General features: G+C 41.0%; 2 protein-coding genes and 1 long non-coding RNA gene across 3 annotated transcripts; 1 reads left to right on the forward strand and 2 right to left on the reverse strand.

Moving 5' to 3' along the window:
• Positions 1-4,540: 4,540 nt before the first annotated feature.
• On the reverse strand, positions 4,541-7,452 carry LOC146704730 (uncharacterized). Its single transcript, XR_014921207.1, has 4 exons — positions 6,887-7,452; positions 6,377-6,529; positions 5,921-6,006; positions 4,541-5,317 (listed from the first exon to the last, which is right to left on the reverse strand). It is a non-coding gene; the product is annotated as an uncharacterized LOC146704730 (long non-coding RNA).
• A 2,395-nt stretch (positions 7,453-9,847) lies between these two features.
• On the forward strand, positions 9,848-11,085 carry fibina (fin bud initiation factor a). The gene has a single exon (XM_085465142.1). The coding sequence runs from the start codon at positions 9,994-9,996 to the stop codon at positions 10,621-10,623; it is 630 nt and encodes a 209-aa protein (XP_085321268.1). The 5' UTR covers positions 9,848-9,993; the 3' UTR covers positions 10,624-11,085.
• Positions 11,086-15,595: 4,510 nt separating this feature from the next.
• tmem276a (transmembrane protein 276a) lies at positions 15,596-18,118 on the reverse strand. Its single transcript, XM_085462054.1, has 4 exons — positions 17,395-18,118; positions 16,859-16,972; positions 16,619-16,756; positions 15,596-16,483 (listed from the first exon to the last, which is right to left on the reverse strand). Exons 1-4 carry the CDS (start codon positions 17,795-17,797, stop codon positions 16,236-16,238), a joined length of 903 nt encoding a protein of 300 aa, XP_085318180.1. The 5' UTR covers positions 17,798-18,118; the 3' UTR covers positions 15,596-16,235.
• Between the last annotated feature and the right edge of the window lie 246 nt (positions 18,119-18,364).

Raw genomic sequence — 18,364 nt, forward strand, 5'->3', positions numbered from 1 at the left:
TGAAATGAGCATGAAGTCATTAACAGCGAGCTGACTCACAGTCTCACAGTGAGTCAGCTCGCTGTTTCTGCAGTCTCCCACGCAGCCCGCAGGGCCTCGACCTATGCACCATGAGGAAGCCCATCACCATCAAATAGGGATCTGCTAGAAACAATAGACTCTGGGCCTTCTTATTCACATGCACTGCACACGTACACACTCACAAAGTCAACAATAGTGGATCAACAAGAACATCCCTTCCAACTCCGCTAAATTATATTTGTTTCTGCATGTGTTGTTACATCTGCTTTTGGGCGGCTTTATTTTACCCCATGGTACCCCGCTCTGCCTCTGCGAGCAGGACAGTTTATTCTGTTCGTGTTTATATTGAGAGACGCTGTATTTATTCAGGTGTGTGACTTAAGAAGAAACAGAGAGGGCCTGCATGCCGAGAAGCCTCAAGCTGTCTCTGCTTGTTTCCCTCATTCAGCAGTGTGTTCAGAAGTGCAACAGCAGTTTCAAACAAACAAGCAACACTCCGATGACCCAGAGCTGACGGGAAATGAAAAACATGTGCATTTGTAGCATTTCTCACATGTATTTCAAAGTGCAATTGAAACATATTTCCATGAAGACTAAGATGAGATAGAATACACTTCATTTATGGGAAATCCCTGCATTAGAACAGTTACAGCAATGAGCTTAATCTGGAGGGAGGCCTGTGAGCTAGTTCAACCAGTCATCTCAAGCTGCACTGTGTCATATACATCATATCTCTGTCCCCTCCCATCATCCCCACCCCACTTTTGGGGTGCATTTAAGCTCCATATGTTCAATCTCTTTGCCACTGTTGCCCTATAATGACACCAGCTGTGTCAGCCCCTCCACCACCTCAACATCCACCTGTATGGGCTCCCTGATTTTTATATGTGACATAACTGTGGGGAACTCTAACTATATTTTTCTGGGGCCATAAATCATCTCAAATGTGGGTTTTCTGACTAAACAGCACATCTGCTTCTGATTAATCATCCTCTTTATCCAAGCATCAGTCTGCCTTGCCACAAGGTTTTAAGAGATGCTTTAACATTATAGAGAGGGAAACCTCCCATTATGTATGCTGACATGGCTTACTGATACTCTTAGAAGGAGCCTAGACTGTGTTAGCATTAATTATTAAATAAAAAGCAGAATGCAGAAAAGCCCATTACCTCTTTCTGCAGCAGTTGCCCCCCCTGTATTTCCACTTTTCCATCAGTCCATTTCTGTCCATAAGAGTAACCCCAATCTCTATTCAACTGTTGTTTTCCTACCTTTTTTTTTTATTTTTTTGGTTTTGTTTGCTGCTGCTGTCAGCTTACATCTTGCTGACCTATATCCTTCCTGTTGACAAATCCTATAAATCCTGCTTTTATCCTGCTGCTCTAAACTGCTTGTTGGTGTCAGTCAAGAAAGGCAAGTGAAGGAACAGCAACTCCTGCATGCTGAATGTGAAATACTGCAAATTTAGAGCTCACTGAATATTTTTGCATGGTCCTAGTTCATGAATAAATCCAGTCTGTTTTGTATTATTGTAAAAAAAAAAAAAAAAGCATTTCCAACCGCTCTACCTCATTGTTTAGTGACAAAGATGCATCCCCTCTATAGCAAATACTATATGGATCAAACACAGGACCAAACAAGACATTTCCAGCCTTGTGTTTACAACTCACCATATGTTTCCAATTTGGGTGACTATTGCTGACAAGCTGTGAGCCATATTTGAGGCCACCCGGTGATGATGCAATTATCTTGGACAGGATGTGCATTAGAGGGGATCGAAGCCCAGGGGACTCTCCCCTTTACAGTAATGTAATCACCTGACTAAAGTCATCAGAGTGAGTGCTCACTGCTCACTATATTCTCACAGTCTGAAAATATAATAAAAATGCATTAACTACTAAATCTGTTTGAGACACTCCTATCCCCATGGAGGCACAGCACAACATTAAAACTACATATTAATTTGGAGGCCCCCCCACCACCACAGCAGCTCTAACCCATCAGTGTATAGACAGGGGGGTTCTGGAGGTAACCTCTAGTGCAAATGTAGAAAACATACAGCCAGAGGGCCAGAACTGACCCATGCGCTATCTCAATATGACCCCTAATGTCTTCAATGGGAAATTAAACATCCGCTAACATTTAAAAAATCTATAAAACACAGCCTCCAATTAATGGACCGTGACGTCTTTGACTATAGCAAGTCTGTACTGCCCTATGACTTGATTTTAGCACAGGGTAATCCAAATGTTTTTTCTGCAATAAACTTCAGCACCTTTATTCTAAAGATTAAAATTATATTGTGAAAAATAAAATTGATATAGCTTTTAAATGGATTGTTTTGTGCCACAATACACCATACTGAGGAAAAGTAGACAATTTCTAACACAAAGATTTTTGTTTTTGAATTAAGAATTCATTCTTTTCCCCACAAATGTTCATAGAGTTGAGCATTATGTACAGAATGCTTCTACTCAGTTTGTTCAAAATGCAGCTCTTCATTCACTTTAGCAAATACATTTCTAAAAAATGTTGCCCACCCCTGCTAGTGTGGCACCTGGAAAATGACAGTTGATCCTTTGGATTCAGTAGGTGGTGGGGTGATGCCTCCGTGGATCGGACTTGTTACATTGCACTCAAAAAAATGAAATTGGGTGGTTGTTACATTTACAAATTTCAAGCTTGTAATGTGAACAAAATAATTTCATGTTTCGGTGGTGAATGTAATTAAATCATGTAGGATCTGCATGAAATTCAGCAACTTAAATTATTCTTGTTGAGCTGACATGATACAATCTACTAAGAGTGGTTAGTTAGCTGGACTCACAAAATTCACAAGATCACCCAAGAGTTCAAACCACAGGAAAATCACTGGGGTTAGAAGAGACAGACAACCATACACACACTATGTACATGCCTTTACTATTTATTGTGGTTTAACCTGTAAAGGACAAAAACGCACAGAAAATTCTACATCAAGCCTTGTAATCATAGCCTCCCTATTTTTTGAAGTCTATATTGACGGCTCGGTGGCACAGTAGTTAGCACTGTTGCCTCGCAGGGCTGGACTGGGACAAAAAATCAGCCCGGGCATTTTGACTAGAGACCCGCCCACCAGGTATTATAGGAAAAACCATAAAGCCTTTGAATGAAAACAAACGCTGTTGTCACAGTGATATACACTGTCTTGTTGGCATATATCTACAACACATGGTGGAAACACATGGTGGAAACCTGAAATTAAGACAGAGAAGACTACAGGTGAGACATGACCATTAGTGAATATTAAAAATAATAAATGACAGATTTAAGGATATTTTCATAAACTATTCATTTACCACATCAATAATCAGCATGGCAGGGCAAGATATTTTTTCTAACATAACCTTTAAAAAGTGAAAGGAGATAGAAAGACAGGTGAGAAAGAATAAAACTTAATTGACTTTTTGATGGTATTTTACACACAGTACTGGTACAGAATCTAGAAAATGTGGGAAAATACTGGCATCATATACAGTACTTAGCTACTTCTGAAGAAATTATGATGGGACCCTAAAAAAAATTACTATGAACAATAATGGATTTCTATACATTTAGTCAGATGACCACTTTTGTTGTAAGATTCAGATAATTATGTATTCAAAGTTTTTAAATGACATAACAAAGAAAAGTATTTCTTTGTGCCCCCCTTCCCTGTTAATGCCCTACCTGGCCCCCTGGACAAACGTTGCTAGACCCGCCCCTGCACAGTTACCAGCTGTCAGCTACACTGAAAAAAATATGTTGTTGGATTTACTTAATTCAATGGTGGACATTTGTTGCACACAGATGTTTTGCTTTGGCAGCAACTTAAACAATTGAGTTAAATTAACACAATTTATTCATGTTCAATAAACCTGTGCAATTTGTGTTGATAAAATGTGACTTAAACATGTTTTGATGAAGTAATTTGAGCTCTTGGAATATTTTAATCCTTCACAATTTTTTCACTTTATCCCAACACCATTCAATAACTTTTACCCAATACTACTTGGTCACTTAAATACTACATGTTATCTTCAAATTACATTTTGCTATTATATTCTAGTATCAAATACACAATTTTCAAATGGAGGCCTTATAACAGATTGTATTGTTCTCTTCCAAGATGGTTGCTGGCATCCACCAGTAACCTTTCAAAACAAAATGTCTAATTTCACTGCAGTAGGTAAAGAATTAAACTGACATTACTCCTCCACTGAATCTATATAAATCAACAGTTAAATAATGTCAGTTCTTCCGTGTTCTCTGGAATCAATCACAGCAAAGAAATTAGACTGTTTCTTTTGAAAAATGTTACAGGACAATACAAAACATTCTATTTAAGGCCTCTGACGTCAAGATTCAGTTAAACAACAATTATAACTAAACAATTTGAGGTAATGTTAGTTTCCATTAACATTAAATTAGGTTACTGAATTGGCAAACACCTTCCTATTAACATTACCCATTTTACCCCAATAACTAAAGAAATTAGCACTTGCAGGTCAAAACCTTTATTCAAGAGACACAAAAATAACATTGATACAGTGACTGTCAAAAATTACAGCACTGATCATACTGTGACATCTTGGTTCAAAACAGCACACTTAGAAATATTCAACGTTCCTTACTTCAACTGAATGAAACTGAAAATACCATTTCACACGACCCATATGGGATATTTAGACTGTATAACTGTTCATGCTACATCTCTTCACTAGTAAAAGAAAGAAAAAATACAAAGAGAAATTGAAAAATGCTGCCAAACAGACAAACAGAGAACTTGTACAGAGCAAAAGGAAAAACAAACAAGAACAAAAAACGGCTCGTCCTCATGGCAGTTGCAGAGTATATAAAAATGAACCCTGCGATCTGCTCCTGGAATTGAGCTTCAAAAATGCAGCAGAACAAGTGTGAGATTTAAATGTCCTCTCACCTAGAGCTGATCACCTCACATGCATAACAGTGAGCTTCGTTGCAGGAGCAGTTTTGTCTTAGTTGTGAGCTTTTCTTGAGAGCTGAGTTGCATCCAACTCCATTACCACCCATTGAATCACCTCAAAAGTGTAGCAGAGTTGTGATGGGTAACTCATATTGAAGGAATAAAAAAGGTCCAAACAGCATGGCTACTGCAAAGGTCACGTTATCCAGATCTTGAAGAACTACTATACCCTCGATGATGATGCCAACATCAGAAAAGTCATTGCCTGGCGCATCTCTGGAGACAGATGTTCATTGTGGTTTTCTCAATCTGTGCAGTGGCCTCAGTCAAGTCCTGGTTAAACACAAAACATTTTTTTAAGATTCCCTTTTAAACTCATCTCTTTTGAATCTACCAGTTCTAATGTTAGAGTAATTTAAACCAATGCAAGCAACATAGTAAATAGCTATAGCCAAAGAGTGGCCTGCCATGCTGCCATTCATGGTCTAACAGAGTTTCTAAGAGAGGGTGAAAAACATAATAATTTCAAATGCTTTACATTAGTTTTTGTTAGAAAGACACCGGCCCATCAGAAATCCAGGTTATGTCACTCAGAAGATGTTAGAATTTAGACTTTCAGCCCCACAATTTGGTTAGCTGTTGGTCAGTTGGTCTTTTTTTTTTTTTTTTCAAACAAAAGCTAATGTAAATACTGGGGGGATTTTTCTTTGTTCACTAGAATGACAAATTTAAAGTTTTTTCACACTGATGTGACCCCTAATACAGGGGTAGGGGTGGGGCCTCAAGGGCCGGCGGCCGAGTTCACTACCAGGCCTCATGTGAACTTCAAATTATTAAAGAGGACTACTGGTCCTAACCAGTCCAATGAGGATCAAGTGGATAACTAAATGCATTTTTAAATGTTGCAAAGCCACAATCTACTCATAAAACACTCACCATGAACTCCTGCACCAAGATGTTGCAATTGTCTTTCACACAGATGCGGAGCACTTTGATGAGGGACTTCAAGCATTAATGTCATCCTAAAGTATTATAACAAAGAAAACAGAGATTTGTGAACTTTTCAGTAGCACAGAAGAAAATGATCCCAGACAAAAACTTGACTTTTTAAACCAGTCAACATGCAACACCAGCATCTACAAAGCAATATCAAAAGTTCCTGTTTGACATCAACTTTATGGATATATAGTTTCCAGAACATATATTTTTAAAAAAAGATAATTTTTTCTCAGTGGGCCAGTAAATGCATGACGAAAAAGAATGGCATCCTTTTAGTGGAATCATTACTCACAGGTAATAGTTGACTGTTTCAATGGATGCAGCATAAAAATCTTTTACTGACCTAATGCAATACATATACACTTTGTAGTTAAAGAATTTTAAAGTTCTTACTGTCATCATGGCAGCTACATCCTTTAGCTTTGTGCACTGTTCCCCCGATCACTTTGCAAACACTTTCAGCAGACTGTCAGAGAGAAACTCAGCTCCGTCAGAAACCTTGACTGTAAAGGCATGGTTGGGATGCACTGGAATGCTGCATTTTATCTGAAATGACATAAAATTATTTTGAAATAACAGCAGGCACTGTGCTTGGTTAATCAGTAATGTTTTGTTGAATAAAAACTGTGTTTCCAGATCTTATGGGATTAAAAAAATCCAAAGATGTTTGTTTCTGATTTGCAACCCAAGAACCCACAAGTTACAACCTCATTTTAGTTCAAGTGTGCATTAATGTGAGTCCAGTAATCACCTTTCTGACAATACATACAGGTATAAGTTAAACCTATGGCAGATTTTGGATTTCTCAGTTGTATTAATAGGGTGAGTATGCATGCACCTAATAATTATAAAAAACCTATTATAATTAAGTTACAGAAACGAAAATAGAATATACTTTCTTACCATAACACCTTGAACCCACAATCCATCAGCTGACTCCTGGTGAAATGCAGAATAGATGTGGTCTCTCAATGTGCAGCAAAAAAAACAAAAACAAAAGGACAGCAGGTGAGGGCAGGAGGGGTAGGGATGTAAGCTAGCATAATGCCACTGATGATATTAGCTAAAGCTGTTCAATGTCCAAAATCTCACTAACACCACGGTGCAGTAAATACACAATGTAACTGAAGAGTCAGTTGGCAAATCTATTCACACAGAAAACCAAATTATGTTATGAGTGCCTCGTAATTAGGTTTAATGTGATATTACGGCTCTTGTGCCAAAGACAAATTCAAATGAAAAAGCGCCAATTCTTTGATAACAGATAAAACAGCAAATAAGCTAATGGCTCTTTTTTAGCATGTTACATGGCGACACTCTAGACGTTTAACTACATTTGGCTGAAATATGGTAAATATTAATTCAAAAAATCAAGACATACCAAAAACGTAGAGTTGGCTGCTCGACTTAACTGAGATGGATGCCTTTTTTGAACCACGATCCAAAGCCCGCGAGATGAAATCACGCGTGGTTTCACGAGATTCAACGTTGCTATCTTATTGACTTACTTCACCTGAACATGATATGAACAATTTAATACACCCTTTCTGCATATCATGTAGTTTTTACACTATATAGTTACATTTATCTTTAAAACATGAGGTAATTGTGTTAAATACATGCAAGATGCTTACATAAATCCAAGAGATGGCCAGTCCCTTTTTTTCAGTGTACTTAGAAAAGGATCCTGGTGTTATTTGTTTCTCAGAAACAGTTCATAACTTCCCTTCAACTCATTCATGTCACCTAAAAGGTAAATCTGTTTCTCCATCACCTGTTCAGCTCTGATGATCCAGTAAGGACATCTCCTGGTTGCATCTTCATGTTTCCCTCTCACCACATATCCAAACCGACATCATGACCAGCAGCTTTTACAGCTGTGGCTCCAGCAAACATCAGTTGATACTAGAAATTAATATCAAATAAATTCTAACAACAGCTGATCAAGCTTTTCATAACTTCTTACCTGAAATTCAGTTCACCTGACACTCGGACTGGCGGCCGCCTCGGGTCTGTCCTCCTCCTGCCTCCCCTTTCTCTCATCCACCTACTGGCCTCCACCACTTGCTAATGTTACTGAATCTGTGGAAGCTCCGCGATAGCCACCACCAAACAACTGAGTTATTTTTACACATCTCCCAGCATCTGGCCAATCCACCACCTTTCAGTGTTTATACCGTTACGGAAAAACAAACAAAGATCGGCCCATAAAAACGAAAAATCACATCGGCCCACCGGGCAAATGCCAGGCATGCCCGATGGCCAGTCCAGCTATGTTGCCTCGCAGCAAAAAGGTCTTGGGTATAAATCTGTAATCTGGCCAAGTTTGCAGTGGGTTCTCTCTGGGTACTCTGGTTTCCTGCCACAGTTAAAAGTCACGCAGTAATTAGGATTAGGTTAATTGTCGTTTCTAAAATATCTGTGAACATGAGTGCAGATGGTTGTTTGTTTCTCTGTGATAGACTGGTGACCTGTCCAGTACTCTGACTGTCACCCTATCACATCTGGGATAGGCCCCAACCTCCCTGCAACCCTGGTAAAGATAAGAGGATGGATGGAGTGGAAGTTATGATAAATGCCTTAACATTTTATGTTAGCCAGACCCTAGACTGTTGAACACTCCAAAAAAATAACTCATTTAATGAACTTAAAATAATCATGGAAAGGATTTGCACATTAATAAATGGCTTTCTATTACGATTAAGCATTTTTGTCACACTAACGTAATTTGCATGGGTTGGATCAACTCAATTAAATTAAGTTGGACTCAAATGTAGTGAAACAGTTGATTCATCATTAATTAATCAAGTGCATTAAGTTGGAATAACAGAATTGCATAATGCTAAAATAAAGCAATTTTAATTATGTGGAAATTCTTTCCATGATTTTTTTATGTTCATTCAAAGAGTTATTTTTTTGAGTGTGCTCGCCCAATTTAAGTCTAATGCTCCATCGCTGTATTTGGCTCTTTGTCATTTTCCTTTTGATATTTCTGACACCGGATTTGTCACGTGGTGTGTGAAATTATTCTCCTGTAGGAGGTTTGTTCTATTGAGGAGTGCCTTTAGTTAGTAAATGTCAAAGTCACATCCATCTGAATCCCAAAACCCACAATTTCTCAGCAGCACAGTGTCACTGTGAATGTAGAAGGAAGCACTTTGTACCCTCTTGCTGGTGAGCCACGCTTTGCTTATTATATGCCATGGATGTTTCCATGCTTCCAAAAAGGCAATTAAGACATGTAACAATTTTGCATGTTATGGCTTATTACCAACAGCTGCCACAAAAAACTGTGTCTGTATTATATCCGTGTAAAAACCAGCTAAACACCTAAACATCACATGCAACTTTCCCCACAAAAATCTTGCTCTTGTTGTTTCCTGGACCCTTTAAATCATGTTCAGGCCCACAAAACGCCCCACAAAGGACAAAAAGCAAACAGTGGGAATGCACTTGTATTGAAATAAGCACTGCTCTTCACAAGAGCTGCATAAATACACTTACCTGCACCCTTTTCTAATCATATGACAATCACTTACATTTATGGCCAATGCTGTCTCTTTATCTTAAAGCGTCTGTTCACTATGCACTTAGTAGCGGCTCAAGGGCCTGAGAGAAGAGCATTAAAAGGATCAATATCAAATCAATAAATGGTTAATGGTTCTCGTGTGTAAGTTTATGCTTCTCAGTGTGCAAATGTTCTACCTAAAAGTGCAAATATGCCCAGAAAAGTGTCTAGCAAGGTTTCTGATTGTAACAAAAGGGGGACCATGCCTTAAAATTCTGCGGTCGGAAACACAGACGCTCAAAGATCAGCCGCATGACTCTGCACTGGTGCTGCGCGCTTTGCCTGACCCTGGAGCCACCGCAGAGGGGCCCTTCTGCCTTAAAACAGGCAGTCTGCGCCTTTTAGGTGACGGGGGACTGTGTAATATGAGTCGGGATGAAAACTGCGCGCTGAATCCGGCTGCCAGTCCAGATGCTGTTCGCTGGAGAGAGAGAGGAGGTGCATGATGGATCCCGTCCCACTGCTGCTCATCATCGTCACATCTCTGCCAATTTGCTCGGCAGTCTACACTGGGCCCCTGCAGCCCGAGATCTCCAATGGCACTTTCCATCACTTCTTCGTCCCGGATGGAGATTACGAGGAGACAGAAGATCCCGAGAAGTGCCAGATGCTGTTTAAATTTTCAGACGTGTATCCATGCGCGGCCTTAGAGGACAGTGACTCTGTAGTGAGGGAGGACTTCGTCCTCACGAAGCTGCAGGCGGAGGACTCGGCGCGCCTGCTCGAGGGCATCGGCCGGACTGTGGCCCAGGATCTGGACGGAGAGGACAGCTACGGAAAGTTCCTCCGGCGGGAGATCTCCCAGATCGGCGAGGCTTTTTCAAACGTGGACAAGTCCCTGGTGGAGCTGGAGGTGAAGTTTAAACAAAGTCAAGAGACTGAGCTAAGGGAAGAGCAACAGCTGAACGGGCATGTGGTGAAGCAAGTGGGTGACGTTAGGGACGCACTGAAGGAAACCACCGACATCTCGCTGGGCCTGAAAGATAAACATGAGCTGCTGTCTCTCATAATTCGCAGTCACGGTACCAGGCTGAGCCGCCTAAAGACTGAGTATCTTAATGCTGGTTCTTAGTGGGGCTGTGGGAGCTTTAAGTGTGTGTTTGTGTATGTGTGTATGAAAGAGAGAGCGAGAGACTGAGGAAAAAGAAAGAGCGAGGACGCTCCAGTTCATTAACCAACTGGAAAGTTTATTGTGGCTTATGAATATCCTTCTTAAGCATTTGAACGTCTCTGACCTTTGGTTGTTCCCATTCCTTGGAGCTGTGTCACTGAAGGAGCTCTAACAGAAATATTAGCACATTCCTCTGAATCAGGAGGGAACAAAGAAATGTGGACATAAGTTATGTCTGCAAGGAACCCTCAGTGCCACCCCAGAGGAGAAATCTTATCCAGAAGAGAGAGTGTGAAAACAACCCCCCCCCCCTCCCCCAACATGGATTTATTGTCAGTAAAATATGTAACTCTGTATGATTTTAACTATGCTGTTCACGCTGTTAGGTTGTCATAACTGATCAAATAAATATTAAATATCTGATATTTCTCCCTTTCTTTCAAGCAAGACAAAATGTTCTTCATTCTTCTCACCACATCAGGACTTTCAGGTATTTTCTTTTTCAATGTGAGACGTCTCCCATCCTTTAAAATTTGCGATGTGCAATAAGAACTCGAAATCTTTGAAATTGTAATTTTTTTCACTTTCATCACTTTCATGTGACCCTCCTCCTCCCTCATGTCTTGACATCACCGTGTTTGCTGTTGGCACTACAAGTGGCAGGCTCGACTGTCCCTTCAAGTGGCCGTGGTTAATTGGCGTCTGAAGTCTGTCACTGCCTCCCACTTCCATCTGGAAGTAATCTGCTCGAGTATGAAATATGCTTCTTCAAAGGCCGTCACTGTCATCATTATCTAGTCTTTTGTCTGTCATAATCCACGCAGTTCGAGGTTGACATGAGATGTTACTGTGTTTAAACTCTGAGCTGTTTTGGATTATGTCATTTTTACTAAAAATAGGCTTTTAACTGGCAAGTTGTTTATATGCCTATAAAAAAAGCCCTGTTTTGCTCTTGAGTTTATTTCAGAGACACTGTTTATGGATGGAAAATTGTTTTGAATTTCCAAAATAAGCATTAACCCTGGCTAACAGGGTCACACATAAACACATCTGTTAGGCAGTCTTCATTTGAAGTGCCTTGGATTTAATATCACAAATGCCTTTGGTGGTAATCTCTGTATTTTCTTTCTCTGACTACCGTAAAATGTTCTTATTCCAGCCAACGTCTGCAACAACCACAAAGTAACAGCTACAAGCATGCCCACTTTTTTTCTTTCTTACTTTTTTTTGTTAACAGAGATGATGTCTATGCAGATGTGAGTGAACCAGATGGGCTGCAATGGGCGCAACTGGGTGTGATTTCCTCTGTCTGGTTTTCCTCACAGTCCAGCTTCCCCTGAGGGACCCCTTTTTAAAAAAAACAGCTCTTTCTTTCTTAGCACAGTGCAGACCAGCACAGCAAAAACCCAGAGCTGCAGGAGCTCCTGAGAAACCCTATATGTCTATACAGCTCTTAATTTCCAGGGGCACAGTACAGGGCTCCAAGATTTGATTAAAATATTTGGACAAAATTTCCACTGTGTTAGTAAAAGTGGAGCTATTCGCAAAACCTCTCATAAGCAACCTGCCCATCATAGTTAATTTGTCTTTTTTGGCTCTGATATAAATCCACCTATAGGAAAATATTTTTTTCCCGCAAGATTAGATTCAGATCCACGCTGCTTAGAGGCACGACTGCCCGAGCGTTAAGCATGCTGTTGAAGAATTTATTCTCCTTAAGAAAAAGAAAGAAAGGTCAAGAATGCAGACCACAGTCGACCTGAAACTACTCTGACCCGAAAATGACAGGCCTCTGGGGTGCTATTGTTAGAAAGGAGAGATTTGTTAAGTGCTCCATCTGCTACTAGTCTTACCGTTATTATTACTGCAATGAAACGACTGATCGTTTTAATATGATTCAACTGCATCTGACGCTCTTTTAAGGAGCTCTTGTTCAATAAAAATAGAGATACTGTTTAACTTCTCAAGTTTTTTAACACATCTCAGTGTGTTAAACACATCTCAGTGGACCAGCTCCATGACAACAGAGAAATTTCCCACTGAGCAAAGTCTGCCTTCTGCTAAAGACTCTTGAAAGAGCAGGAAAGTGAACCTTGAGATAAGACTTTTTTTCAGATTGCTGTGTTGAAGGCCAACCCCCCCCCCCCCCCCTTTCACATACTCAGGAGCAGAATTAATTTACATCCTTAACAAATGTTGCTGATGTAACAAGACAACATAACTAAGTCAAAGACGAAAAGAAGTGAGAGCTTTAACTTCAGTAAAAAAGAAACACTTATACCAGTGTGGTATGCAGGGATGTAAGCAAAAATCCTACATTTAAAATTAATTTTAGTATAGGAAGTATTGTTAAAGAAAACAAAATGCAGAATAGCCCATTCGGAAGGGACGGATGACCTCTTTCACTGCTTAATTGCAATGAAAAAGCATTACTTTGCTGTAAGTGGAAAAGTTGATTCCTTACTCTATAGTAGCTGGTGATCAACTATAACTATTTATGTATATCAGTCTGTCTTATTTTTTTATATTTGTAAAGTCATTACTTAATTGATGAGAAATGGAAAGTACAATATTTTTTTCAAAAATATATTTTAGTATAAACCAGAATAAAATACCAACATTTAAGTACAATGGCCTTCAAACTGTACTTTAGTAAATAGTCCTTGCTACTTTCAGCATCCAGGCCTATGGAAAACTAAGTACACTCTTACTGCTTCCACTGAAATTCAAAGAGTAAGGCACAGTGAGGTGCTACTAATTACTTGATTACCGGTACACTTGATTAATTAATCATCTGTATGTGTGAGCACCCTTGTAAAACCAGATGTTTTGGCAGTTTGATGTCTGCAGCATTCAGGTGGGTGTTAATGGAATACCAAGAACTGTTCCTGCCCATCAATTTGAGATGAGTTATGAGGCCATTTCCAAACAATTTGAAGTTCATCATTGTGCAGTGAGGAAGATTATTCACACGTGGAAAGCTTTCAAGACACTTCAAGCTCAGACTGTGCAATGCTCGGAGAAACTGCCAAAAACAAAACAAGAGGTACATCTCAGACTCTGCAGGCCTCAGTTAGCATGTTAAATGTAAAAGTTCATGAATATCACAATCAGGAAAACAAATGTGGTTTGTTTGGAATGGTTGCCAGGAGAAAGCCTCTTCTCTCTGAAAAAAACATGACGGCACAGCTTTGGATTGCAAAACTGCATCTGAACAAAACAAAAGGCTTCTGGAACAATTTCCTTTGGACAGACAGGACCAAAGTGGAGATGCCTGGCCATAATACACAGCACTCATCCTGGAGCGAACACTTAATACTAACTGTCAAGCACGGTGGTGGAAAAGTGATGATTTAGGCTTGTTTTGCAGTCATGAGTCGACAATGAACTCTTCTGTATAGTCAAATGTGAAGCCATCTGTCTGACAGTTAAAGCTTGGTGTAAAACTGCATTATGTAACAGGTCGATGGTCCCAAACGCAGCAGCAAATCTTCAACAGAATGGCTGAACAAAGATGTTGCAATGGCCCAAAGTCCAGACCTGTTTGAAATGCTGTGATAGGACCTTAAGAGAGCTGTGCATAAATGAGTCCCTCAGTGAACTGAAGCCACGCTGTAAAGAAAAGTTGGCTACAAGCTACTGAATCATGGGCTGCATTTAGCTTTTCTTTTCACAAGACTCCACAGAGTCCCATTTGACCTTATATAGAGAAAAGCATACACGCTTTTTACTCCACTTATCTGACATGGTATTAGTCACTGTTGGGGTTGGGGTTTTTAATGCAAAGCATACTTAAAGTTCAAGCAATTGAATGCACTTTGGCCAACAAGCCATGGGTATGTAGCATAATTAGACCACCTACAGCACCGGATGACTTTTTAATGATGTGGGCACATGTAGGACATGTATGATTCCTCCTCATTAACCACACAGTCCTTTGTATCATTGATACCAGACACTGTAACACTGCAAAACAAACCAGTCTTCACAATTCGTTTGAACAGTTAGATACATTTACAACAGAGGACTACTGTTTGTTTACATGAAAAATGTTTTCATGTTTCCAGGGGCTGTTAACGGAATAAAAAGGAGCTCTTTGCAATGAATTAACGGTCCACTAAGAGAGTCTGTGCATCCTCTGGCAAATGATTTTATCACTGAATATATTTTGTTCATTTATGATGGAGAGTGTCTGTTTACTTAAATCTCCAGTGACTTAAGTAAACAAACACTGTGCCTAATCAACAACAGGGATTTATTTGAAGACTGCAGATGAAGATTGCCACAATCTGAGCAACAGAATAGCACGGATGAGCAGCAAAAGTTCAGGAAATGAGTGAAGCCAATATTTGAATTAGCTGTCAGAACGATTAATTTTTTTCTTAAAACTAGTACGCATGAAAAAAAAAAACACCTTGAAAAATTATCAGCAACATCAGTGTGTTAATCTGTGAATTGTCAGCATGTTGTGATCCGAGAGCTTTGGATGAAGTTATCCGGACATTCCTCATTTTATGTGGCCCTGCTGTTTATAAACATAGATTGAATTTCCACTGAAGCGTGCAGGCGGAAAAAAAATTACTTCACTTTCATGTTCTATTAAATTTGGACTGATTTATTTCTGTCAGTTTTGTCACTCAGTTTTGGTCACTGATGCACATTTTGGCCACTGACATTTGCACATTTAAGCATTTAGAAGTGGTTGCATAAAACGGTGGCCTGCAAGCAGCTCCAACACCAAGAGAAATAAATTCAGCTGCAGTTTTAAAACAATGCTGTAAACGCCTTGACTCGGTTAGCAGGCCTCTTCTGCCTGCTGGCATAACAGTGAACACATGTTAAGACATAAGACAACCACAAAGGTTTTTTTTGCTTTTGTTTCTTTTTATATGATGTCTGTTCAGTGCATTACATGAGGGGGGAGGGAAAAAAATACTTTTGCATGGCTCTTTTATTTTTCAAAAATATTCCGACAGGGGTAAGACCTCAAGAACAACAAAACACTTCCCTCAAACACAGTTTGGTCTAATGCTCATTATTTTTTTTCCTTGAATAAACACAAATGCATCTGCATACATACAATTCATAAAGTACATGTACATATCTTGTTTTGAATGGGTACATAATGATACACAGTTGCCCTTTGAAATGTGAATTACAAGTCCATGGTTTGATCTTCAGTTCCCATTTGAAAGTTGTGCTATTGACCTCCTGCCAGTGCATCTTTTTCTCTTTTTTATTCTGTTTTTCTTCTCAAACTAGCAGATTTTACAAGAAGAAATTGTTATATTCTCCTCTTGAAGAGCAAGCAATGACACTCAACAGTTTATTCATAAAGAGGGACAGAAGAAAAAAATCAAAAAGCACCAGAGGAACTGAAACCGTCTTCAGTCAAATGTCACCTCTTTATCATTTCCCATGTGAGTGCGAGCAAGTGTCCCATGCTTTCTCTGTGCCTGGCTAAGTGAAGGCTTTCTCTTCTCTCTGAGTCCCTGGGTGAAGCTGTCTCTGGAACAGGGCTCGTCACTGTTTCACAGATGAGACAGGTGTCTGTTTGGTATGCCCGCGGCCTGTCACACACAGCCGTTCTCCTGTCTGGGCTTGTGCACCGCACTGGCCTGTGGGGGGTAGAGGGAGGGAGCGAGTGTGCACAGGAAGCCAGCCAGCAACGTGAGGCCCAGTCCACCCCACGCACAAAACATGGACCAGCCGTAACCATGACTGATGTCCTCTGGTATGCCAAACATGTAGCGCGGATAGCGGGACAGTTCAAAGTTGATTCCGGCCACACACGTGCAAAGGGAGATTATGCAGCACGTCCCTGCCAGAGAGCGAGGATGAAACAAGTCAGCAACCCGATTTGATCCCCCCGTTTTGATGCGCCACGGTTAATAAAGACCACACCGCCCCTCTGCGGTGAGTCGGGGCAGTGCTCTTTATGTAAAGAACTTCTTACCTCCCATGAGGAAGAGAAGTCCGGCGACATACTGCATCAGATCGTGGTCTTGACAGCAGCCCAGAGCGCCTATGATCCAGCCGAACATGATGATGGATATGGCCATTCCTATGAAACTGGCAGTCATCCTCTGGAGATCTGCAAAAAAAAAAAAAAGGCACAGCAGAAAACACCGTGTATGTCAGGGGGCGTGCTCAGTTTTTCTACATTAATTCATCAGATTAAAAAAAGGTAACTCACGAAGCGCGTGCCACTCATCCTGCCTTATTGTCTTCGTCAGATTGATTGGCAGATTTCTGGGGAGCTCTGATGATGAGTAGTAGTATTTTATTGGTGTGCAGCGTGGAACCAATCCTGTGGATGTAAACAACACAAAAAGGATGTCTCACATTAGCACTGAGACGAGATGAAGAGGATATCACAAGGCTCGCTCCTGCCACCCCCCACCTCCCAAAAATACGCACCCAGCCCCCACTCCACCACCGCCCACCCATCCACCCACACCACTGTGGAGTAGCTTATTGTACGCATCCCGAGGCTTCTGTTACTACAGGCTGCCCTTTTGTGCTGGGGCGAGAGAAAAAAACAGCACGTCGATCGCATTGTAACTGTACTCCGTGCGATACTGCGTAGGCCTCGAGGGTCTTTGCTCAGCATCAGCACCTTGGATAGCGCATTCGTGCACAAAGTATTGTTACCGACAGCGCCTGTCACTCGACACAAAGCTTCCGAAACAAACACGTTACAGCACAAAAACACGAAGCCCGACACCAAACCTTTAAAGATCAAATCCTCCGTCTCCAAGTCAAACCCTTCTCTGTGGCACTTCCTCCACAGTCCGGTGACGGTGGAGTTGAAATGCCGACTGCAGAGAGACTCCATTGCCGGGGCAGGAGGCAAGAAGTGCCGCTTAGCCCGCAGCAGCATTTCGCCGCTGACACTGGAGCCCTTTCTTTCAACGTTTTTCTCCTTTGGCAGCATCCGAAGCGGAAGGTTGTTGTTGGAGATGTAAATGTAGCCGGGGTCGTTTCTTTTGTTTGAGTAATTCTTGCAGCGTTCCCGGTGCCTCCTGGCGTCAGTCTCGTACCAGTTGTCGGTGCTGATCGCCACCGCGATCAGTCCCAAAGCGCAAAAAGCCAAAAACAGACCTGCCACGGTTAAAGTCCTCATAGCAGCCATGTTCCATGCGTATCTCGCCTCTGTGCCGTGATATTTCCACGGGACAGCGGGACTCCGCTCCTGGCTGCTGCTGATGTCAGTGTCTAAGGTGGGGAGGAAATTTGGCAATACTTGGAAATCGGAAATGCTGATCAATCGGCGAAGCCCTCATTTCTCTAATTTGTCAAGCATCCCCTAAAAGAGCCATATTCGGGGGCGGAGGATAAATAGATTTGGGCCTCGATGTGCTATTTTGGTTGTCTCCTCTATGCCTCTGAACTCAGTCTAGCCTAGATACTGGCCAGTTCAACGTTTCTTTCCAGTAGATGGAGACAGAGCAAATATTTGAAAGCACGAGAAGCCCCAGACCTGCACTTTACGCACCGTGGGTCACGGTTTGCAGTCGTCATAAACACGATTTTCTGGGGTTAAACAAAATAAAGGAACCTTTGCCGTCTTTTAATAGACCATGTCTCAAGGCACCTCAGCTGATGTGTTCCGTGAAACACAAAAATGCAGACAAACAACCTGCTTTTCTCCCTGTGGTGTGCTCACAGGAAACAGTTTCATCACAGCCAGCAGACTGCC

Source organism: Copadichromis virginalis, linkage group LG7, assembly GCF_057382275.1.
Source record: "Copadichromis virginalis isolate Kocher_CV1m ecotype Utaka linkage group LG7, C_Virginalis_male_GT1.1, whole genome shotgun sequence".
Lineage (NCBI taxonomy): Eukaryota > Metazoa > Chordata > Actinopteri > Cichliformes > Cichlidae > Copadichromis > Copadichromis virginalis.

Excerpts from the sequence above, each read along its gene's own strand:
- fibina (XM_085465142.1), top strand. The coding sequence starts at position 9,994 with ATGATGGATCCCGTCCCACTGCTGCTCATCATCGTCACATCTCTGCCA.
- tmem276a (XM_085462054.1), bottom strand. The coding sequence starts at position 17,797 with ATGGCTGCTATGAGGACTTTAACCGTGGCAGGTCTGTTTTTGGCTTTT. Across the intron at positions 16,973-17,394 it reads GGAGGATTTGATCTTTAAAG|GATTGGTTCCACGCTGCACA; the intron begins GTTTGGTGTCGG and ends TTACATCCACAG. Across the intron at positions 16,484-16,618 it reads ACTTCTCTTCCTCATGGGAG|GGACGTGCTGCATAATCTCC; the intron begins GTAAGAAGTTCT and ends GCTCTCTGGCAG.